Source organism: Elgaria multicarinata, chromosome 3, assembly GCF_023053635.1.
Source record: "Elgaria multicarinata webbii isolate HBS135686 ecotype San Diego chromosome 3, rElgMul1.1.pri, whole genome shotgun sequence".
Classification (NCBI taxonomy): domain Eukaryota; kingdom Metazoa; phylum Chordata; class Lepidosauria; order Squamata; family Anguidae; genus Elgaria; species Elgaria multicarinata.
In genome coordinates, this window is record NC_086173.1 from 128,658,574 (window position 1) to 128,683,712 (window position 25,139).

Here is a 25,139-nt window from a genome sequence, read left to right on the forward strand (position 1 = left end):
CCATCACATCATTCCATAGTTTAATTACAAGCTGTTTGAAGAAGTACTTTCTGGAGACAGCATTCCAGAAATGGGGTGTGACCACTGAAAAGGCCCGTGCATTTTGTCTCATTTGGTTGGAGGACAACCTTAGTTGATTATCTGAATGTCTGGTAGCCTTCTTCGGCATGAATTTGTCCAATCCCCTTTTAAAGCTATCCAAATTGGTGGCCATCATCTTGTACTATGCACTGTGTGTAAAGAAAGAAATTCCTTTTATCTGTCTTGAAACTCCCAACCAATCAGTTTCATGGGATGACCCTGGATTCTAGTATTATGAGAGAGTGAGAAAAATGTCTCCCTATCCATTTTCACCATCGCATGCATAATTTTGGACACCTTTTGCATGTTTGTGTATGTGTCCATGCATTCTTAAAAATCAGCATTCCTTCAGAAAGAGAAATTACAGTTTGGAAAGAATTAACACTTGGCTGGGGAAGCTGAGGTGTAGGCTTAGTTATCAGGAAACTGCTAACAACTTATTAAAAGCTGAAATGAAAAAAATAACAACTTCGCTGAAAATTCACCTGCTGCATTCAGCCTGAGACCAGGGAGAGAGCAGGGGATGGGCTTTGGTGAGATCAGTCAAAAACCAATTTGACTCCCAGCTAAAGTAATATTTAAATCTTTTTTTCTTTTCTTTTTTTGTAAACAAGGGATATTACTAAAATCCAAATCAATACCTCCATTTGGCTGACTGCTTGAGAAATGACCTTATTTTATTACAACAAGCAAGCATTACATTTTTTTAAAAAAAGAAAAGATGAAAAGCCTTACTTTCCAAGGGCAAAACATTCCAGTTTAACTGACGAGCCTTTTGCTGCCTGTGTTGTTTCTGGAAAACGCACTTCAATCTTTGGCTCATACTCCCCCATTACACCTGTTGAACATCAAAACAGCGAGTGCTCCAGTTGTGCTTCAGACCTGTCTACTACCACAGAATATCAGTGTAAAATACAACATTGTGGTCTTGCTTGTTCCCATGGAAATGAGTAAATGTCTTCTGGTGAGAGCAAGAATAGGCCACTGTAGGGAACGTCACTGGAGTGCAGTGTCCAATATGGAGTCCGCAAATCAAATCACATCTTTGAGCTTCCCTTGACCTCTTGGTCCAGATTATCAAAAGTGGCCAGCATTTAGCAGTTGTTAGACAGCATATTAGACTTATTTAAACACCCCCCCCCCCCAAAATGGATTGATCATAGTATGGAATCCAGTCTTAAAGTTTTGTTGAACAGAACAGCAAAACATGCAAGAAATATCCCACCAAATCTTAAAAGCTTGATTTCCCAACTAAATCCTGTTCCAGCACAAACGTAATCCTGGGATTGATTTTGGAAGATGTTTAAGGTTTGATTAGTATTCAAAGGGAGAAAATGCCTGAATGTAACACTACTGCTGAGAATGCCTCTATATCATGAGTTCATACTGACATGTTCATCACTAAATTCTGCAATATCAGGTGATGACTTATGCATGTATGAAATAGCCATCAAGACCAAACACTATGGATAAGGTTTTCCTATCACCTGTCATTATCGAAAGGGGGAATTTGCACATTCAGCTACAAGTGTCTGAGTGCTATGGAAAGAATAAGGAGATAATGACCGGGTTCAAACAACAACCTAACCCACCATGGTTTAATGTGTTGTCTGACCGCAGTACGTTTTCTGCAGGGTGGCTTTTGAATGATGCAGTGTGGTTTATTATTCCTGAACAAGCAACCTTGAGAACCCATGGCATGTTGTTGGGTTGTTCAGGATGGTTAACAAGCCACCCTTCATGGTTAATGAGCAATCCAACAGGAAATACTCTGCATTCAGACAACACGATAATCCACCCAGTGCAATATGTGCTGCATTCAGACAACACGATAACCCATGGTTCAACAGTGGGTGGGTTAGCGTGTTGTGTGAGCCCAGCTATTAACTCTGCAATCTTACATAGTTTTCTGGAAGTATGTCCCATTGAACTCAGAACATACAGAGGCCGAGAGGCTAAATCTGCCTCCTTCTAAATGCTTTCCATTTGTACCTACAGCATAGCCCCATATCCATTTGGATCGAGAGGGTAGCCCCTGATCCCAAGGACCCTCTCTCTCTCTCTCTCTCTCTCTCTCTCTCACACACACACACACACACACACACACCATTGTGCACACCGACTATTCTCTCCATATTATTGTTTTTATAAAATGGGAATACAATACTTTGCAGTATTTGTTGCTGTTTTATCACTCCTGAGGGACCAAAGATTGGGGGAAGTAATCCCATTTTTATTTTATTTTTAAAAAAACAACCTTTGCTAATGGATTTCTCAACTATGTATTTTCAACTGTGAACATTTAATTAAAGAGTTCCCTATAAAAGGATGCCTTTCACTTCAGTGACTAAGCTGGATTAAATCTAGCTTTCTGCATCTTAGATTTGAACAATGGAAGCCTGTCACATCTGAATTTGAACATCCTTGGAAGAATCACATTAGTATGGGAATTAGGATTCGTTTCAGCGTGCTTCTTTCTATTGCAATGTGTTTGGTTCACCATGTCAGATCTTCTCTACAAACTGGTCTGATAGTTGTTTGCTCTTCCCAGGAAACCCTGGGAATTTTAATTCTGTAAGGCACGGACTAGCAATCTTTAACAGAGGACCTTAGCACCTCACCAGGCTAGAATTTCCAGAATTCTTTGAGAGAATTAATGGCACACAGTAATCTAAGATAAGTTTTGAAGTGCATTTATTCCCAATTGTAACACTCATTCACTCAAGCTTTCTAAAATAAAAAATAAAAAAGTCTAAAGGCTCAAATGGAAACAATTCCAACAAGGAAAAAAGGTAAAGGACAATGGCTCAGCTATACTACAAGCAAGAAGGATCTTGGAATTGTTGTAGATCACAAGCTGAATATGAGCCAACAGTGTGATTTGGCTGCAAAAAAAAACAAAGGGAAAAAAAATACAAATGCTATTTTGGGATGCATTAATATAACTTTCAAATTGTGCGAGGTACTAGTTGCAGACAAGCTGGAAGGGGTTCAGAGGAGGGTGACGAGGATGATGAGGGGTTTGGAAACAAAGCCCTATCATGTTTAGTCTGGAGACGAGAAGATTGAGGGGAGACATGATCACACTCTTCAAATACTTGAAAGGTTGTCACACAGAGGAGGGCCAGGATCTCTTCTCGATCCTCCCAGAGTGCAGGACATGGACCAATGGGCTCAAGTTACAGGAAGCCAGATTCTGGCTGAAAATCAGGAAAAAAAATCCTGACTGTTAGAGCAGTACGACAATGGAACCAATTACCTAGGGAGGTCATGGGCTCTCCCACCCTAGAGGCATTCAAGATGCAGCTGAACAGCCTTCTATCAGGAATTCTTTAATGAGGATTCCTGCATTGAGCAGGGGGTTGGACTAGATGGCCTTTTAGGACCCTCTAATTCTACTATTCTATGTTTGTAAACCACGAATTTACTTCAATTTACCATGAAAAGCAGATCCAAAGTATAGACTATTGCAATGAGAATGGATTTTAGTGGAGCCCTCTGTTAGCATAAAGACTTTGTTCAGATTATCCGCTAAACCACGGTGGTTAAGCATTTTAAGATAAACATTATGGCTTACCATGTCATGTGAACCATTCCTAACCAGGGTGGCTACATCACCACAGTTTAAACATACTCACTAACCATTTGCTGCAAAAGGGTTAGCGGCCTAACAATGGCTTAGCATGTTGTCTGAACAGGCCCAATGGGTAACACAAATCCATCTGCTATCCTACAGTGATTGATTAATGCTTCAAAACTGACAGGTCATACCAATTACATAATAATTTACTTCAATGATGATTGTAACCCCCCTCCCAAAAAAGCCCTTACCATCACTCCGGAGCACAAGTGGCGTGGGTGGGCCCTGCACACTTTGTTTTGCTTCTGTGTTTGTTACAACACATGTGTAGTTGCCCACATCAGAAGGTTCCACTTTGGCGATGTATAGATTTCCTGTCTCTTGAGATACAAATCGGCGACTGTCCTCCTGAACATATAAGGGATTATCATTGAAAATCCAAGCATAGGATAAATCTGGAAAACATCAAACACTTATTACACATGTTTTCCTAACAAAGCTCTGAGAGTTAGCACTAAAGGAATATATATATATATATATATATATATATATATATATATATATATATATTATTCTCCATGATTTTTATTTGTCTTAAACAAAGTAGCTCAGATAAAATAAATATAGGGCTTCAAGTTAGGTAACTTTTTCTCTTCTATCTTCCTGCAACAAGTGATTTCTTTTCTTCAAATGAAAATAAAAATGTCAAAATGCTAAAGCTCTTTGATATGGCAAATGAAATATTCATTTGCCTATTGCAATGAGAATGGATTTTAGTGGAGCAAATAGATGCACTGATGTTACAGTTTGAAATCATAAAAGGTAGAGTTCTTTAAAATTCAGCCAGTGATCTGGGGTGGGAGGAAGGAAAGCAATTCACACATACATATTCTGAACTCATTGAATACAAAAATCAATAATGACTTGGGCCATCCCAGATTTTCACAGTCAGCTCCATCACAATATTTCTCCCCAATACAGACTGTTCATACCCTTGACTGAATATAATCAAGTATAGCAGTATCAGTGACATACACCAATGTCGGAACCAGCCCTGGTAATAAAAAGGAGAGCAATGTAGAGACCAGGACCCCTATATCAGATACAATTATTAGGCAGTCAGACATTCATGCATTTAAAAGTACCATTAAAAATCATATGTAAAACTAGTTTAGAATTAGGTCTACGGAAGTGCAGTGTTGTAAGTGGGTGGATTACATTACCCTTGAGAAAGTTCACAAGGTTATTCTTCTATTCTGAATCTTCTGTCTTCATACTGCTTTTTGGGGGATGATTACATAATGCTTGGCAATGTTTCTCCTCCCCCTTCTTTGGCTTGTTGCTTTGGTGCGACAAAGGGCATGACTAGAGATGGAAAAGCTTCTGCACGCCCTATTTTGGCATGCGTGTGTGAAACAGGAAGCATAGGATGACAGTAAACTTGGCACTTACAATTCAGGCACAACACAGTACAGTTAGAAAGGGTCAGTTTGCGATAGCCCTTTGTCTATGCACCAGAGTTGCCTAGAGCATCTTATGCAAATTGTGGTGCCAATTTGGATGTGGGAACAAAGGCACACAAAAGGAGACTGAAAAGGCTCAGTATGCTGCCTCAATTAGCTCATGAAAGCTATTTTACTTGTGAGACTCAGTTCTAAAAGAGTGTATGTGGTTAATACTTAAAAACAAAACAAAACACACACACACACCCAAGTATTGAATTTCATATGTAAATAGCTCTCACAGTAGTTTTGCCAACTACAGTTCATTACTATTAAGGTATGAAAGCATTTGATTAGCAATCCCACATTTTCTAATCACACGCTATAGGCTAAGAATTGTCTTTTAAACATGAACTTTACATGTGACTCTCTGTGTTATGCATGGGAATTTTTAAGTGGGTTGGTACTGTACTTTTATTTTTTTTTAGTGCTATCACAGATGTCATGTATTGTGTTCCACCACACAGTCTACACCGCTGGCTAGTCACATAATTGCCACCTCCTGCAGTTCAGACAGATAGAGGCTCAGAAGGTGGCAACAAGGGAGAGGGCCTTCTCAGTGGTGACCCCCCCCCAACCATGGAATGAGCTCCCCACTAAGGCCTGCCTGGTGTCACCAACTTCATCTTTTGGGCACCAGGTAAAGACCACCCTCTACTCCCAAGCATTTAGTGGTATATTTAGTGGTTTTTGTGAACCGCCCAGAGAGCTTCGGCTATTGGGCAGTATAAAAATGTAATAAATAAATAAATAAATAAATAAATAAAAATATGATAAGACATCTATATCTGCTGTTTTAGAACAGGTCTGTTAAGAAAAACATTGTTTATTTAAATTGTTTGTAGCTGTTTACAATGTTTTAATATTTCTATGTTAAAAACTTTAGACTGTTTTTTTATGTTGCACTTTTGTATTTTTATGAATTGTTATGAACCTCCCAGAGAGCTTATGCTATCGGGAAGTATAGAAATGATAATGATAACGATAGTGGTAACAATAATAATACCAACCCTTGTAGGTGGACTACAGGAATGGTCATTGAACAGACATCCACTCCACTTCAAATACTTCCCGCTGAACGTGCCTCAAGCACTTTTGGGATTGTCCCTTTATATTTAGATGCTTTGCGGATTGAACAACTTCCTAAGTTTTCTTTTCCTCTTTCCCCATAGCTGCCTCCTTTAGGTCCTGGTGGCAGCTCAGTTCCTTTCTGATTCCCCTGCTGCTCTGATCTGTCTGACTCACGGCCCTTCTGAGTTCAGTGGCTGCTTTTCACCTTCTGTCACGATTGTTCCTTCCTGCTGTCTGGAGTTTGACAGCTGACTGTGGTGCTCTTTCTATCGAGCCCCAGCAGCAGCAGGAGTGGCATGGAAATTGTATTTCCTTTCCCCCCTCTTTCTTTTAAAAAAATAAAACCTAGTAAATCAGAAGTTTTGGAAATCTAGCAGTTTAGCATCCCTTAATTAAATGTATAATTCATGAGCTCGGGACTTTCTGCCAACTGATTCATTTCGAAACGTCGCTTCTTTCCCTGTCCTGACTCTTTGCCATCATCAATGCCGTTTTACAAACATTATTTATGTTTCAGTTGCAACATCAGCATGGTATGATAATGAGTCTGTAAACACCAGTGGTTTCTGTGGAACTTTACGCTGACTTCCTATAATACTATGCGACTATAATTAGAAACAGCATGCCACTCGGGATCGATCAAAGAAGCTTCACTTCTGAAAGCATCTTTTCCCCCCACAGCTCTGTAAGACACCATGCAATAACAGTTAGGAAGTTCATAAAATCCAGCAAGAGAAAGTTTATGGAATAATAAAAAATGGTATTTTGGACTAGGGATGGAGCCATTAGTTGAAGCAGGGTGGGAGCTTATGTGCCACCTCTGGTGACCCTCCACCCCTTCTCCAAAGGTACCCTAGTCTGGATGCCTTTTGCAGTGGGAGATAAGGGGCCCTGACATTGTTGTCAAAGCTCATGGCTTCGGGCTGTTATGGAGTATGCTGCAATTTTAAATCTGTCTATTATAATCAAGGGAACTTCTTTGCCCTGCTGATTTCAATAGATAAATTCAAACCTGCAGAATGTTCCAGAATGGATGGTGGAGGACAACGACAACAACAACAACAACAACAACAACAACAACAACAAAAATGACAAGAGGGATCGCCAGGGTAGATAGTTTTTTATTCCCCACTTGTACCCCTGGGCCAGTTTGGAGAATGCAGCAGGTTTCAATTTATCTGCTGAAATCTACAGAGCCCAGAGCTCCTTCCCAAAGAATTGGGAGGGACAAAAAGCAAAAGTGTCCTTGGGACAAAAGGGACTTCAGGGACGGGTCACTTTTAGCTCACCCATCTGCCCTTTAGGGACATGCAGCAGGGTTATGCCTGCCTACTGAAATCAATGGACAAATTGGGGTTTTGTGACAACCCCCCCCCAAAAAAAAAACCCTTGCTAAAGCCTTTGAGCTTTTGTGATACTTGTAGCAAATGCTTGCAAATACCTAAATTATTCTAGAGCCAAACATGGAGATATCCATACATCCCCAGTAGGGATGTCATGTTCAGAGGTGTCCTCTATTGCCAAACTTCTTGAAAGGGAAGTTTCTTACCAGATACTTTATGTGCCAACAGCAGATCCCAGATTCCTCCTAACTAGGAAGAACAGGACTGTGTACATGAGGCCTGCCAGCTCTGCATGATTTGGGGTTGTGAAATGGCTATATGGTCTGGCCTCCTCCCAGGTAGGGAGAGCTTGGTCCCGGTCAGTACTAGAAGAGCTCCCACTCACACCAAAGAGGGCAGCCTGCCTGGTTGGGTTGGCCTTGCCTACAAGATCTTTGCTAAGGTAAACATCCGATAGCTGGTGTGGATGACCCTTCTTCGCAGACGAAAAAAATGTGGCACTGGGGGACACCTCTAGTAAATACTAACCTCTTCCCTGACTATTAAGTCAGCAGGAGAGGGGAAAAGAGGAAAGGGAAAAAATCTATAAAATGGAAACTGAGCTAATTATACTCCTAGACCCAGCAAGGACTCTCTTTAGCCGTTGCCATGCAGGGCTGGTCTGGGAAGGCTGCGTAGCTCCTCCTACTGGATAAGATAATTTTGATTGGATCCTGCCTGTTGTAAGAACATAAGAACATAAGAAGTGCCATGCTGGATCAGAGCAAGGGTCCATCTAGTCCAGCACAGTGGCCAACCAGCCATCGGCCAGGAATGAACAAGCAGGACATGGTGCAACAGCACCCTCCCACCCATGTTCCCCAGCAACTGGGGCACACAGGCTTACTGCTTCAGATACTGGAGACAGCACACAAGCATCAGGGCTAGTATTCATCCAGTGGAAGGGGCTAACCTGAAGGTCTTTGAATTACCTCCAGAAGATACAGGAGAATAACTCGTAGTTTTGTGAAAAATTATGAACTTCAGATCAATACAAAAACAAAATGTCATATTAATTAGAAAGAATTAGATATGCATTGCAGTGAGGATTATGAAAGACTGATTATGATGGGGCAACAATGGAAGATGGGTTATCCCTGGCTGATACCCGGGATCGCCCCTTTGTGTCCAGATGATGCACAGGGGATCCCGGGCTCAGGCAGTGATCAACCCTCCCTGGGCACCACTTTTGGCCCGGATTTTCTCGTGTGGCCCTTTGAAGACTGCGAGCGTGTGGCCCTTTGAAGTGGCTTCTCCTGGCTGCATGCGATTACTTGCGTGTAGCCGGGAGCCGTGCAGGGTGGGAAGATTGGGGGCAGAGTGGGGAAAACGGGGGCAGGGTGGGGGTAGCGGGGAACCCTTTTTTAAAAAAAAAAACCACAACTCACCTCTACGCACGAGCGTTCGTGCACATCCAGCCCTATTCAAAAGAAACAAAAATGGCGGACACGATGGGTCTTTTCTTGACCTCGTCGCGCCTGAGGTGTAGACTACGGCGAGAGCCCGCGATAGTTGCATCACGGGCTCTCCCCTTGTCAGTCCCAGATTTTCAGGTAGATCTAGCAAAGGCCTGAGGTAAAAGGAACTTGAATCATTTTTACCTAATTGTCACTGAAATTTCACTTGAAGAAAAGTGGATTTGGTAGTTTTTCCTGATGCAAAACCAACAATGACATGGGAAAGCAAAAGTACTCTGATAAAACTAACCAAAATTCTCTGGGAGATTCTGCTGGTACCTAGAATTTTGTGTAAAGTAACATTCAAAGTGTTTTGGAGTTCATTCTTAGTTGAAGTATCTGAGGAATCTTGACCAAGGAAGTTTGGATTAGCAAATTTATCTGAGGCTATTTGTGCATTTCCAGTTTTCAGTGCCTTATTAAATATCTATCTCCTGCAAGCACCCCATATCAGTTATGAGTGATTGGTTATTCATGATCTCTCCCTGTGTAGAGATCTTATGGTTTCAAGGCATCTCCAAGGCCATTTTTTCACAATCAATGCTTATGCAGTTGACACAGCATTTGCATAAATGATCTCTAGCTCTATGCCAATAGTGTCAACTGGTAGTTTTCCATGGATACTGTCCATTGTATCTGCAATGTTTTAGCTTAGTACTAGAGGTTGCTTATGCTAGGAGTATGTCAACTGCATAAGCAAAGTGACAGTGTTGGATACTTCCCGTATGGTCTCTGAGGGAGCATTCCAGGGATCATTGGATATGCAGACCTCTCCCTCCATGGGCAGAAAAGGAATCTGCTGATAGATGCCTCCTTGTTCAGGTGGCAGAAAGTGCCACTGACATTGCTTCTCTACCATCAGGGCTTGGTGGAGAAGCACTGCTAACTGAATCATCTGGAATTTGTTTTTTGATTTTGTTTTATATGAAGACTGAAAGTTATTTCGCCATGGTTTTATTATGGTTTTAATTTTTGTGAACCGCCCAGAGAGCTTCGGCTATTGGGCGGTATAAAAATGTAATAAATAAATAAATAAATAAATAAAAATAATTTTTCTGAAAGGTTGAGTTTTGTTTTACATTGGCTATTTTCTATTCTTCACAAAGTTGCATATACCAGTATCCTATGTTATACAACTTCTATGTTGGCATTGCAAATTTCATACAAGCCAATTGCAGTGCGATTTCTTTTGTGGTTTGGTTCAGAAAATAATTACTGGTATTAGATAATAGTACATTAGGGGCATAATCCATCATAGCGTTGGTGCAGTAACGATGTGGACACGGATTACCATTGGGATTAATATAATTCTGTCCTTTCCATCCAGTACATACAGGCCATTACAGGGTCCTGGAGGTCTCCAGTGCAGTTTTATCTCTCATGTCTGCATCCAGCCTGCCCTAAATTAGTATACTAGCTATGGGTAGTATCTAATATGGGTCTTGCACTGGTGCCTCAGGGCAGCTGCTGCTGCTGCTGCTGCTGGTGGGTGGGTGGGCAGCCTCTTCCACTGGCAGCCAAGATGTAGCACTTCTGGGGGAAAGTGCCACAATTAGCAGAAATGCTAGTTTCTGGAAGAGGCGCAACCTCCCTGGAAGCACTGTATCGCAGCTGTCAGTGGTAGGGGCTGCCGTCACATTGCCATGGCTATCCTGGGTTACTCATGCAAGGGCTGCATTGGATACTACTCTATATGTTTACAGTGCAATGCCTGATGAGGTGCAGGTGGGGACGGAAAACACATTCTCTTAGGTCCTAGGAATGGGGAAGTATTTTGTTTGCTTTGCTTTCTGATAGGAATACATTTCTTCATAAGCAGGATAAAAAAACTTGAGATTTACACACACACACACACACACACACACACACACAAAGAATGTGGGAGAAACCAAAGGTGAAAGGTCCATCCATCCAGACCCAAGGCTTTGAGGTCTTAAAACTCTGGTTTTGAATACCCATGCATTTCAACCACATTTGTGATTCTAAATTAAGATTGTCACCTCATTTTTTTTTACTGAGAGGCTTCTCATTTTTAACCAGGCAGGCAGGTAGGTACAACGTGGCCCTCTCCATGCTGGGATAGGAATAGCTGTACCTGTTGACTTTGGCCAGGGTAGATGGGTGAGAATGACCTTTGTGACCAAGTTAATTTGGATTTGGAAGAGGTTTTAAAAGATAAAAAATTAACTTGGTTAAATTATTGGCAATTAGAACAGTGGACTAAAAAGTGGGTAAGAGAAAATGGAGATTGTAGAGAATTGACGAAGTTTGAGGAATTAATAGTTAAGAAAGAGTGATAAGGGAAAAAGAACAGCGTCAAAAGGGTTAATGAGTGAAATATATAGAATATTGGTGGAGAAAGGGTTGATGGATAGTTCAGGTAAAATGGTCTGGGAGATAGACTTGAATGTACAAATAGGACAACAGAGCTGGGAGGGACTATGGAAACAAAGAGCATTGAGAAATATGTCAGTAAGAATAAAAGAGAATTACTTTAAAATTATATGGAGGTGGTACCTAACCCCGGTTAGATTAAATAAGAAAAATAATCAGAACTCAGCAAATTGTTGGAGAGGATGTGGGGGAAAAGGAACGTATTTACATATGTGGTGGGAATGCAAATATGTACAAAAATTGTGGAAGACGTGTTTTTGGAGATTGAAGAAATTGTGGGAATGAAGATAGAACGAACACCAAAAGTCGCATTACTGTCACTATTTGAAGATTTAAAATGTAAAAAAGAAATTAAGGAATTGATAACAAATTTGCTGACTGCAGCAAGATTGATTGTAGCTAGGAACTGGAAGATTCAAGGAGATTATTGTATTGAACAATGGTATAAAGAGGTATGGGATATAGCTATTAATGATAAATTGACTTGTAATATTAAATTGAGAAGAGGTATAGCTAAAACAAATGATTTTGAAGGAATCTGGAAACAGTTCCTAATATTTGTGTTTACTAAGGGAAGTGGGAAACCACCAGCAGAAGAAAGTATGAGATTTTGGAATCAGGAATGAGATCCCGAGGTGGGGGGTGCACTTATATGTTAAGTTTGATTATGTTATATAGATATGATATTAATGTTAATCAACATTTATGTAGTATGTTGTTTTCTTTAATTGTAATGGTGTATGTTTAAGTATTGTAGAAAATATTTTTTTTTAATAATAATAAAAAAGAATGACTTTTGTGGTGTTTTTTCTAAGAACTTAGTAAAATTCACAAATTTCTTTATAAATGGGACAAAAAAACATTGATTATTTTTTTTTAAAAAAATGAATGTGGGAGAAAGGAAAACTGACATATTCATCTTTTCCCATTGTAAGCCTTATGGGCACTGCACCTGCACTAAGATAGATTGTAGCCCACATTTTTAAATCAAATACATATAAATGCAAAGCACATGTTAACCATCTGTTATTTGTTCTGGCAAATAGTGGAAAACACAATACAAAATGTCTTATACTACCTCCATGGTGTGGTGGAGGACCACAGAGTAGAACGACTCCTTGTCCTTCTCTGACAGATACGGTGTTTCTTGCTTTGGTTTCAAAGTTTTCAAGATCTTGAGAGGAAAAATAATAATTGCAAATATGTTAGAGGCATCCACATTCGAACCATGGAGCTAATTTTGCTGTCCACAGGCATGAGGATGATGTGCCTATATGCAATATCAATAAGTTTTGCTCTTTCAACTTACTGTGTTTTCATTCCTCTCTGGTGAAGATCTTGTTTATTAAGAGGTGACTGAATTGAAGTGTAAGCAGTTCCAGCCTCTCATAAATACATTGTGCATTATCTTACGGTGGGTGGATGATTATAGTTATTTACTTATACAGTGGGGGGAAACATTTTAAATGTTTATGTAGCTCTTTGATCGTATGCTTGCTGTTTCTGTAATCTCATGGAATACATTTTTCAGGGAGATTGTGATGAATCACAACCCCACATCTTGACCAAAAATTCAATAGTTTTCTTAACAAGGAAATATCTTTAAAGATTGAATTAAAAAAAAATGTTACAGACTTCAGTCTTGAATTGTCCTCTAGCCACATATAATTCCCAACTCTGCCTTAGAGGATTAGAGAAATTCATAACAGAAGTCAAAATAATGTGCATGCTTTTGAGTTCCCCCCAGACATCTTTATCAGTGTAGAGAGTAAACAAAGTAGAAGTTGGGAGGAGAAGCTGGTGATGATGTTGTAGTCATGGGGCAGATCTACACCAAGCAGCACATGACACTTTGAAAATGGTTTGAAAACTATATATAGTGCATGACCTGGACCCCAGCAGTAGTCATTACTGTCATAAACCATTTTAAAGCAGTAGTGTAGATCCTGCCCTGGAGTCTGCATTCAGTCACAATCTTATGATGGGATGGGTGAAGTGGTAGCAGACATTCAAATTAGGCTATGCAGCTGTCAGGTTGTTCTTAGGGGTATATGTTTTCTTTAACCAGGAGTCCTAGGAACAGTTCTTCCTGTGCTCCCTCTGCACCCTGCTTATACTCCCTGCAAAAATCTGCTCTGGAGGGTTCACAAGCCCTCTTTAGTGGACAAGAATCTGCAGGGGTCTGGGGAATACTTTCCACCAATGGTGTTGGTTCCATTGGTGGATAAACACAGTTGGGTACAGCTTATTATAACACACACACATACACAAACACACACATGTACACACAGAGAGGATAAGTAAAGTTAACTGAGCTACTGAAGTGCTGTACTTCTAGTAGAGCATATTTTTGTGGGCTCTCTTGGAAGTGAGAGGCAAGTTCCATTAAAGGACTAAAAAAAAAACAAAGTTAGTATTATGAAATGTCCTCCCCACCCCCACCCCCATAGCAGGCAGAATAACACACATTTACATTATTCCATTCTCTACCGTAAACTAGAAAACAGCTTCAGGGGGCATGTCTACATGAAGGGTTTGCCCCAGGGTGGATTCGCAGTAGCGGCAGGTCATCTACATGACGCCGCAGCCATTGTGAAGCCATCTGGGAGCAAACCCTGGAAACTTCAATCCAAAAAAGTCAGGCACTTACCCCGACTTTTTTTGATGGCGGAGTCTTGTCACAGCCCATGGACCCCCTGATTGGTCACCACGGGCTGTACAGGGAAAGGAGTGGACTTCCAGGAGCTCAGGAGAGCCCTGTGCCCCATGGTAAATAATCATTAAAAAATGGGGGAGGGGAGGGGATGAACGGGCCCTGCTGCTCTGTAAAATTAAAAAATAAAAAGGGGGAGGAACGGGCAGCTAGAGGGAAGTCAGAGGGAGGAGAGGTGGTTCGGGTGCCCGGCGTCCCTCTCCTCGTCCTCCTCTGGCTGCTTTGTTCCTGCTCAGCACCACTGAGGAAGTTTGCACTTGCGTTCCTTCTCATGCAGATGCTAGGAAGGAATGCAATTGTGGGAGCCAGGGGCCTCATGGCACCAAAACACCACCATAAAGACTTGGGCAGGGAGACAATTCCCAGTATCCCTTGCCTATTGGCTAAACTTAGATCTTATTTATTGTTTTTTGTTGGTTTGTTTTGGATTTACATGACCTGAGATAGGCACTCCATGATGGTAGAATTAGGATCCTATTTACTAACGCATGAAATTACATCTAGAAACTGATCTTTTGGAGCATTTAACTTTTCTACAAAACGATATTCTGCACAGTGTGCCATTTTGAAGAAGAAAAGCCACTTCCAGTTAAGACAAAAACAAACCAGCAACAAGCCAGGAAAATATATTTATACCGTTACAAAAAACATAGTAAATCTGGAAATATAAGCATTCTTATCATAGTTTCCAAAATGTTTATTATCCCAATGCAGTTGGAACAATGGTGAAAGCTAGATTCTGAGCACTTTTGAAATCATTAGTCAGTTTAGTTAGGGGCCTTAGTGTTGATGATGGAATAGGAGCTCCTAAAAAGGATAATCTACATAATAATCTACAACCCTTGCAAGTCTTACTGTTATTGTATTACCTAATGCTATAACATGACATGAGCTAATAAAGCATAATGTTTTTTTGTTATCAAGGACTGCAGAGCAGAGATCAGGTGTTCAGCATGGATTGCAATTGCTAATAGACATTTAAGGAACAGCAGCCCTATTTCACAGATGGTGTCCTCGCTAACTGGGTTTTCTGCAGAAATCCATGAATAAGTTATCACCTGACTCTCCATAATTCTCCCCTTCCTTCCTCTGCCTGCATTTGTCTTACTTTGCAAGCATCGACTTCTCTCACATTGCATTTTGCTATCGGCTGCAATTCCCTTCCAGTTGTGCCCCCTCCCTCCTCCCCAACCATTCCCTTTCATCACGGCATTCTGGCAGACGACGATTGGCAAGGTGCAGCTAATCAGTCAAATCTGTAACGATATCATGTAGACTGTGCAGAATGCTCAGGTGTGAATGTGATCCTTCTGAGTGTGGCATGGAGTTGCCAGGGCTCAGCTGCACACAGTGGCAAGTCATCACCGTCCGTAGGAAGCATTCACAGACCACGGCAAGCATGAGATATGCTTATGGCAGGGAAAACATATGTTCCTCTATGTTAACCAAATTAGATTATCACAAGAACATTACTGATATACACTGAACCATATGGGGACATTTCTAGAGAATGCTGGGAAGCAGGTTGACAGAAGAAGCAAGTTGTTCAGCTGGTGTAATTGCCAACTCTTGCAATTTCACTCAGGGCTTGCAGGATAAGCATGGCTTTCCTTAAAGCCATATGATGGATTTCCATTAGAGGCAGCATAGCCAGAGTTGACAAAGAAGGCAAGAGGACATCATAGATGCTAGCAGCAGTTAGAAGGAGTTGCTTCCTCTTCCCTGGCACTGGAAATGCCAACAAAGAAGCTCATCTAGATTTGGCACTTTTGCAAAGATGGAGTCTACTTGAGGTGACATATAGCCCATAACAGCTAGTGTGTTATCAAGCAACCAGTTCCAAGGGGAACACTGTTACTGCTGAAGGTGGGTAAGGGAAAATACAAAAAAGAGAAATGGATGTCCCTTGGACTTCCTGTAGAATAATAGACATTTAGCCTTTCCTTTGTCTCAGCTGCATGCTGTGACTGGAAGGCTATGCAGGTATTGATATAACAGAGAAGAGAGAGAGAGAGAGAGAGAGAGAGAGAGATGCCATAGCTAGACCAGGCCTATATGCTGGGATCATCCCGTGATCATCCCTGTGCATCCAAATGACACACAGGGGATCCAGGGAGCAGGCAGGGATGACCCCTCCATTTGCCTAGGATAATCCTTAGGTCTAGCTAAGTCCAGAGAGAGAGAGAGAGAGAGAGAGATGATGATGTGTGCTTGTGCAGATGCAATACTGGCTATGTAAAGACATGCTTCATTATGTGACAGCAAGAACATGTGTGAATGTGGGAATATATATGAATTGTAGCAGCATGTATGTGTCTACTTTTGTGTGACTACAATATTCTTTGTGAATGTATGTAGGTGTATACATGATACATTGTGTGTATACACAAGAACTGTGCACTGGCCGCAAGCTCCGACTCAGACCCTGATTTGGCAGTTTGGAAAAAGGCCTGATACTGCTTGATCCAATCTGGAGCACAAGAAGCAAAATGGGCTTTAGAGAACTCATAGAGAATGCAAAATAAGGATGGAGATACTATAAAATAAACTTTAATAAAATTGAATAAAACAACTAATCTATACTGCTCTGTATAAAATGTAGTTATAAAAATATTTAGTTATATTTTAAAGCATATGAAATTATACCAAAACAAAAATGTAACAGTCCACAAACATGGTGACATTGCCGATCACCATTCTTGTGTTGAGTTTGGTTTAAGATAAGACCTTTATTAATAATTGATCCAATTTGGAGTCCATCCGCTTTGACTCGGGTACTGAACTTGAACTCAGATTCAAAAATCCTAGGATTCATTTCTCCTATTGACTATCATGGAGAAAATAAATAAAACAGCTACAACTTTTTTCTCTTGTTCAGACATGGATGAAATATTTAGGCATAGTAGCTATTTAGTAGAAGACAAAGCCTGCCAAGTTTCAGATGCACAGATGTAAAGTCTTTTAGTCATTTACATTTTGGGGGTATTCAAAAAAAGAAAAGAAAACATGCACTTATCCCCCATGTTCCTTGTGTACCATTCTACTGAAAATGGCGGATGGTGTTGAGGTGGCCCTAAATAAGAAAATGACAAAGCTTCAGAAGTATGGGTGCAGCTTTTATGTCCTCAAATTTGGGAGGGATCATGAATAATTTGCTTTCTCTTCCCTACCCCCATGGTTTTTGGGGCAATACATATGAAAATAACACACATTAAAGAGGTGTCCCAAGACAAGAAACTTGCAAAGTTTCAGAAGAATAGGTGCAGCAACTAGAGGGCTAGGATGACTGAAAACCAATTTAAGTCTTCTTTTTTTCCCTTTAGTGAAGCCTAGTGGTTACTGGAAGAATGGCCATCTCATGTTCCCATCCTTTTCTTCGCCCAAAGCAGAGTGATGGTAAAACTGTTGGTAAAATGTGCTCTATGATTAGAATTCCCCTCTCCTCCTCTCATCAGAATTCAGACAAATGAAAGCAAACTATGCTATTTTTTGAGATATACTGTCTGCATTTTCAAAGTTGAATTGCACCCCAAATTTCATGCAAACTCCAGCTTAGGTTCTGGTCACTTCAGAGACAAGCCTGCTTTGCATCAGAAATGGTCTGAAGGGGTCCAATTCTTCTTGGACATAACAGGAATCGGATGGACATCATCTGTGTGTGTGCATCTGTGTGCGCACACGCACACACGGCAACATAACCCTTACACTGAAAAGGTTCCTCACACTTAATTTGGATATTCAAGAATATAATAATACAAAATGGCAACAGCTAGAGAATAATCAACAATCTGAAGCACTCTAATTGCTTTTCACTGCAATTATCAAAAGATGGGCAATTCTACAGTGATTGCTGAGGTGTTTAGTTAAGGTGATAAACAACTGTATCTGGAGAAATGTACTAATGTAATGTACACAAACATTTTCCTCCTCAATGTGCTCATGTTGCTCCCATTAGTACTAATAGGAATAACAATCTGCCACAGAATAGAGAATATATTATCCACCTCCTTTCCTCCCCCCTCTCCCGCAATCCTCAATGTTTAATGCCAACAATTAGCATTAACACTGATGACGTCTGGAGTTTAGCATTCAGCCTTAAGTTAACTGGATCACAAAGCAATGAAATAATAAAACAGAGGGCACTGCTCAGCCTCCCACTGCCCCCAGGATGATGCTTCAATCTGGGCGATCCTTCTGCAAATCCTTTCTCTGTCGGGTTCTCATGGAGAGCTTCTTCTTTCCAAGGCAGAAGCCAGCAAGTGGATGGGGAGTAGGGTAAGTCCCTTTGGCTCTGCTCTGAGAACATCAACAGAGATAAGCTCACACAGATTCTAACATTCCAGGGGCCAAAGAGGCCCAAGCCCTTGCAGGCTACTTTTAATAAAATCTTAGCTACAAGGCCTCATGGCAGTGCCTAAACTATTCTCTGACAGCCAGAGACAAAGAGGGTGCTTGCTGCCGCATTCACTTCGTCGTCGTCATCATCATCATCATCATCATCATCATCAACAACAACATCATCTCGCTGAAGGCAAGCATGCAGGCTGGAAAGCAGCAGGCCCCACAATGGTGCCACCTCCTCCTGGCTCTGCTTCAGCCTGGGCTCGGAATGTACATGAAGCAGGCAAAGAACAGGCTGAAGCTGAGATGCTGTGAAGCTGAAGCTGAGATACGTCTCCTTCTGTGGTGTCAGCAGCACATCACCCACATCATCTGCTGGTACAGCAACTTTAAAAGTCCATGTCCTCTCAAGCTTCCCAATGGGAGGGATTTTCTTATTGCCCAGGGCTACCCAAAATTGCCATTTTCAGTATGTTTTGCCCTCAGACTACTAACACATACGCAACATGAGCTTTATAATAGCAAATTAATGGTACAATCCTATTCATTGTGCCTTTGATGATCATAACCCCCTGAACCTGGAGGCTTACAATCATCCTATGCAGGTTGGGAGAACTCGTAGAAGCGATCTTTGCCTCCCCATCCACCTGCCCTGCATTTTTTGCTAGATGAGCTTTTTTGCCCATCTAGCAAAGGCATTTCAGAGGGGAAGGGGAAGCGGCTGGCAGAGGCTCAGAATACCTGGCCTCCCCCCACCCACCACAATGCCTCCTTCCCCCCCCCTCTGAGGTTGAGTTTCTGACCTCAGAAGTCAGCCAATGTGTTCTTTCTGTGCTGATGGTGGCAGAATTCCAAACCATACTCAGGGTGCATACTCAGTCTTGAAGCTTTTTCATTACAAAGTTGGAAGAGTTAGAATTTGCACAAACTTCTTTTAGAAGGCATATTAGGCAGTCATGTCTTCCTAAATATCAAACAAGGAAATAAGAATATCCTAACGCTCGTTACGGATAATTAGAGCAAGTCAAATTTATCACCTTGCATAATTACTAACAGTTCATCGGAATTAATGCAATTTCATGCTTTTTTGAACTTTTGATTTTAATCCACAAATGTTTTGTCATTGTATAACCTTAAATATTACTGTTGTAATTATATTCCATTATTGGATAACTATATTGCAAAGAATAACACAGAACTGCACAAAATTGCAAAGAGCAGAAACATCTCTCAAGCTAGAGAAATATTCCAAGGGGGAGCGGGGGTGGGGGTGGGGAATCAGCGAGCATTTTCATATTTCTTTGAAGATGCTCTGGTTCATGACACTTCATACTACTCATCCCTATATAGAATGTGATATATTATGGCATGACTAATACAACTGGATATGATGGATCACAATGCAATTCTTCACCCAAGCAAATGTAATAGAAAATTATGAACTTAGCAGTTTTCAGAGTGAGCCCAGTGTTAAGATTTGCATAAGCAACTGCACCATCTGTGTTCAGGGGACTAACAATTTGTTACTTATATTACCTTGTGATGCTAATTGCACACAGAAGGTCTTTAGTAAGGAGTGAAACTCTTTTCTCACTGCCATGCCCTTTGAGTTCCCAGCGATCTCAGATGTATTTCTTGGGGACACCTCCTACTTTACTCTTGAGAGCTGTGTAATAGGACAAGTGCAAATAAAGCCACCAAAGCAACAAAAATTAATCATGAGTGAATCGCTTTGAAATCAGTCAAGCAATTTAGTCAGAATTGACAAGTCTCATTGCTTTCAATGAGACTTATTACAACTGACTTTAGCCAATCTATATGACTTTAGCTGTCATATAGAGAGGCTAATATGTTTCTGAGACAAAACGTGGGGGCAGGGCTCCAGAAATGGATCTGGAATCACCTGCCCTCACTTTGAAAGGAACACATTGACTTTTTTCCAGGAGCAGTGTCCAACCAGATTCCATTGAACTCACGCCACCCACCACTCATGGCACCGATCACTTCGATGCTTCAAAAATAAAACTCTGGTCCCAGTTCAGAAACATCAGTGGACTATTCATTTCCTGACAATTGTTTTATCACTTTCTAAGGCTTTCTGAGGCACCTGCTTTGCACGTAACATCTGGACAGTTAACATTGTTTGAGTTCCAGTAACCAGAGGCTCCAGAACTCCATGTGCACTTAACTAATACTTCACTGCAATTTAGTCTACTCATCCAGTGCTTGCCTATGCATGTCTACCCAGATGCAGGTCCCACTGAGTTAAATGGGACTTACGCCCAGGGATGTGTGTGCAGTCAGGGTTGAAGTTTTTGACAATTAGGATACCTAAGGTCACAGATGGAAAATGATTGCCTCCGTTCATATTTTTTTACTGTTTTGTGTTGTCTTAAAACCAAGTTAGAGAAAACACATTATATAAGTTCTTTGAATCTCAAATGTAGAACTTTGATGGATTCCAAAATAATGACATGAACATATGGGAAAAGAGGTTAGTAACAAAAGCTTGTGAAGACATGTCTTGTGAACTGAAAAAGTCTTGCTTAAATTTTATTAAGATACCAAGGCAGTTATATAACTAGTTCTATCAGTTAGTGGTGATGGGGAAATTCACCTATTATAAGTGTGAAGCCACCTACATAAACTCACTTTTGTAATAAGGGAGATCTAATCATCATAAACAATGCATCAAAACTCTGGAGATCAATGTCAAAACGATGAAACTGACTGTGTTAAGGGGGGGGGAGGGGAGAAGGCATGTCATGTTGTAACTACACCCTGAAATAAAGAGGAGGACACAGTGGGCCTGTTTAGACAACACATTAAGTTATGGTTAGGCTGCTAACCCTTTTGCAGCAAATGGTTAGTGAGCCTGTTTAAACCGTGGTTATGTAGTTATGATGGTTAGGAATGGTTTACACAACACACTAAGTTATGGTATGCACAACACACTAAGCCATCATGTTTAGCTCAAAATGCTTAACGTGTCATCTGAACAGGGTCTATATGTTGGATAAACTAAGGCCATAACTTAGGGTGTAATCTTATTTATGCTTATTCATGAAAAGGGTCCTACAGCTCCCAGCATTCTCCAGCATGTCATGTTGGGAACTGTAGGAAATATTTTTGTCTAAACTTGCGTAGGATTTCACCCATAATTGGCTTACACTAGGGGTGGGCAACTTTTGAATAACTGGGTGGCATTTTCACCCCTCCTCCAGACCCCTTCCCAGTGGGGTGCTCCTCCCTCCCTATGGTGCTGAAAAAATAGCAATAACAAAATGCTTAAAATTGGCTTCTAATGTGGCTACAAAGCACCAAAAGGGTAAACATTAGCCTGTTTTCAAGCTAATTTTGACACTCCTGGTGCTCCAGAGTAGCTACAAAGCATTAAAGGTGTAAAAAAAAGGCTTCAAAATGGCCACTCCAGATGCCATTTTGTTTCATTTTTACTTTTATTTCACAATTTTGGTGGGCAGCAGGTCTGCAGGCCACACATTGCCCATTCCTGGTTTACACAAAGAATAACGACAAATGTATAAGCTGTGTGGAACTGCTAACACTGCTTAACAAGGACAGGCCAACCCAGACCTTAATGTGGAGACAGTATACTATTTGTATTTGTCCTCTGGCCATATCTTTCTGTGTGGAGAACTGCTCTTCTGAGTCACAACCCCCTTGAGTCCCACAACACTAAATGTGTAAGCCATTTAGAGTCCAAAAGTGTTCCTTTCCCTGCCCTGATTCTCACAGCTCTGGCTGGCACGTCATGAGAATCTTCCCCTTTTGCCATATTGGTGCATCTAGTCCTCTCCAATAATTCACCACTGTGTGCTCCCCTATCCAACTTGAGACCATCCTAGACTAAGTAATAGCTGCATATCTCCTGTTATGAGCCAACTGTCCCTGGTCAGTCAATGCAGAGTAGGCAAAACAAACAAGAATGTTCTAGGCCAGAGGAAGGCAACATTTTGGGGTCTGTGGGTACATTTGACACTTTGAGAAACTGTCAAGGGCACGGTCACAAAATGGCTGCCATAGAAGGCATGATTAGTCACAAAGGACAAATAACCTGCCCAAATCTGTGTGCAAGGTAGAGGTGGGGTCTCAGCCACAACACACTAAACAAATTGTTTGAATGCAGAGTTTTCAGCACCTTTTTATTTTGCCCCAGGTACTAGTAAAAAAATGTGTTATTTTTTAAAAAATAATAATAATTGGGATGAGTAGTGCATCTTGGAAGGTGCCAAGAAAAGTGCCCGGGAGAACATTGGGGTCCAGGAGCACCATGTTGCCCAGCCCTGCCCTAGGCCAATCTGGATTATTAGTAAATAATTCCCACTCATTTCAGCAAATGTCCTCACTGAAATCCTACCCAGGATGGGAGGCCTAATGGCAAAATTGGTGGCTGAAAGATGGAGCTGGCTTATGAACCCAAGGCTCCGCTTCTGATGTTAGCTTAGGATGCAAAACACATCTGTACATCCTGGCCCAAATGTGTCTGCTTCCCTCTGGGGTGCCCACAAAAGCTAATTCTCGGCGGATCAATTCATGACTGCAAGGGATGAGTATCAGAGTTAGAAAACAGTTTTCTGTTATGTTTTCTAAGTCAATACATATCTATGCGGAAGTAAGTCTCACTGAGTATCCAATAGTACTTACTCCCAGGCAGTCATATATAGGATTATAGCCTAGATCCCTGTAGATTGTATACATTTCTTTTGTAGATTGAAACAGTCAAAAGGCCATTTCACCCCTTCTATGCTCTAAACCATTTGAGTTTAGACTTAGAGCATGGCTAGGGATCAATTTTTCCCATTTCAAACGTTGATTCCTGGCATGTGCATTAATGACATACCAATGAGTATTCTCCTGTATTTCCACAGAATCTTGTTTTAATATTTAATAGCCTGTGGGCTATGCAGGACTTTTGATTTATTAGCATAGCTGCAATGCATTGATTTAGGCCCTATTCTAACAAATTACTGTATCCCCACTCCCTATTTCATCAGTATCCATGAAATCCAAGGGATTTCATTGTAGAGTTCTGTGCAGATGAAGCCAACTGTCCCATGTTTTTTTTTAAAAAAAATGTTTACAAGATAACAAAGCATATGTAGAAAATCCATGAAGTCAATTGAAGCCCAATGGTAAGTATTCAAGGATTCTGAAGCTGTTAGCTGGTGAAAACTGAAAAGCCTGAAGAAGGGTGAATATATTATCTAGGCTTTAAAAATGAAAGGAAGAAGACTCAAGGAATTACAGACTGATTAGTTGTTCTTCAGTACCAGAGAGGAAATTAGACCAAATCATACAACTATTTAGTTTTTAAGCACTAGAGGGAAAAAAATGGGTGATGAGTAGTAATCAACGTGGATTTGTTAGCAACAATCAGGCCAAACCAAAATAATTTCATTCTTTGATGAAACTTTCTTCTAAACTATTCCTAAATGATAGGCTCCTGAAAATGGAGAAAAGTATGCGGCAAGACGCTTCTCTGATATGACACATATGTGATTGAAACAGCAGCAGTTAATCAAAGAGCAACAGTTAATATATTACCATTTACTACCAAAGTGCAAAGAAGGATCAATTGAAACCTCATAGGGGTCAGTTTTTCTGCCACTCCTTAATGGGCATATCTCATATATGGAAGGAGTGTCAATTGAGGGCCATTTGGAATAGGATAGTAGGTATCACAGATTGTATCAAAGAAAAGAAAATGTGCTGCAGGAACACATGTCTTCAATTAGGGTGCACAAAATGTTACAGAAACACAGGACTGCTACATAAAAATAAAAAATAAAAGGTTGACCTGCGTTGAGTTCTCCATAATGTCTCATGCAACTTACCCTGTTGTCTTGCTCCTACATCATTGGTTGTTGGTGGCAGACACACAGTGTCATGACCTCACAACATTGGGTGAGTTGTATGACACATTATTTAGGGGGAGAACTTGACACAGGACTGTTATTTTGGGCAGTATTCCGTTGTTGTTGTTGTTGTTGTTGTTGTTGTTGTTGTTGTTGTTTAGTAACATTTAATTGCACTTTTAGGAAAGAGAATTGAAGTGTTCAGATCAAAGGGAGAAAGTGGGAAGGAACAAGTGTATAAGAACCTACGTTTTAGAAATGTCCTCATTTACTAGAGATGGTTTAATAGGTTTGTTTTATTGGTTGCCTTCATCTTGACTGACTTCATGAAATCATTGTGTACAGGAAGATCAGAAACATGACAGTGAACATCACTATCATGGGAACAATTTCATGGAGTATTGCTGTGTGAGAAACGTGCAAAATCAACCGTTCTGACTTTATGGAATACTTCTGCTCTGTATTCTCGGACATCTACTGACATATGGGTGGTCTCATTCGCCCAAGCAGTCCTGAAGCGTATATTAAAACCATGCTGGAAGTCATGATCAGCCCAAAAGCCAACAAAATAAAACAAAAAAACAATTTAAAAAAGACAAGGACCTATCTGGGCTTTTTCATGGCAAACTTCTTAGTAAGACTAGTAGAGTTTCTCTTTCTCCAGGATTACAGCCATAACAAGAGATTCCTCTGGGAACCTTGCTTTCTTAATAAGCCAGTTTCCTGGAAAATTAGGAGGGCA

The 25,139-nt window shown here is 40.8% G+C and overlaps 1 protein-coding gene across 1 annotated transcript in view; it reads right to left on the reverse strand.

Moving 5' to 3' along the window:
• Positions 1-25,139, reverse strand: part of LOC134395538 (contactin-6-like) — a 278,197-nt gene that overhangs the window by 101,846 nt on the left and 151,212 nt on the right. The window contains exons 5-7 of the mRNA XM_063121702.1: positions 12,546-12,641; positions 3,913-4,116; positions 817-919 (exon numbers count right to left, since the gene is read on the reverse strand). Coding sequence (XP_062977772.1) covers positions 817-919; positions 3,913-4,116; positions 12,546-12,641 — 403 coding nt within the window. The remainder of the gene's footprint in view (positions 1-816; positions 920-3,912; positions 4,117-12,545; positions 12,642-25,139) is intronic.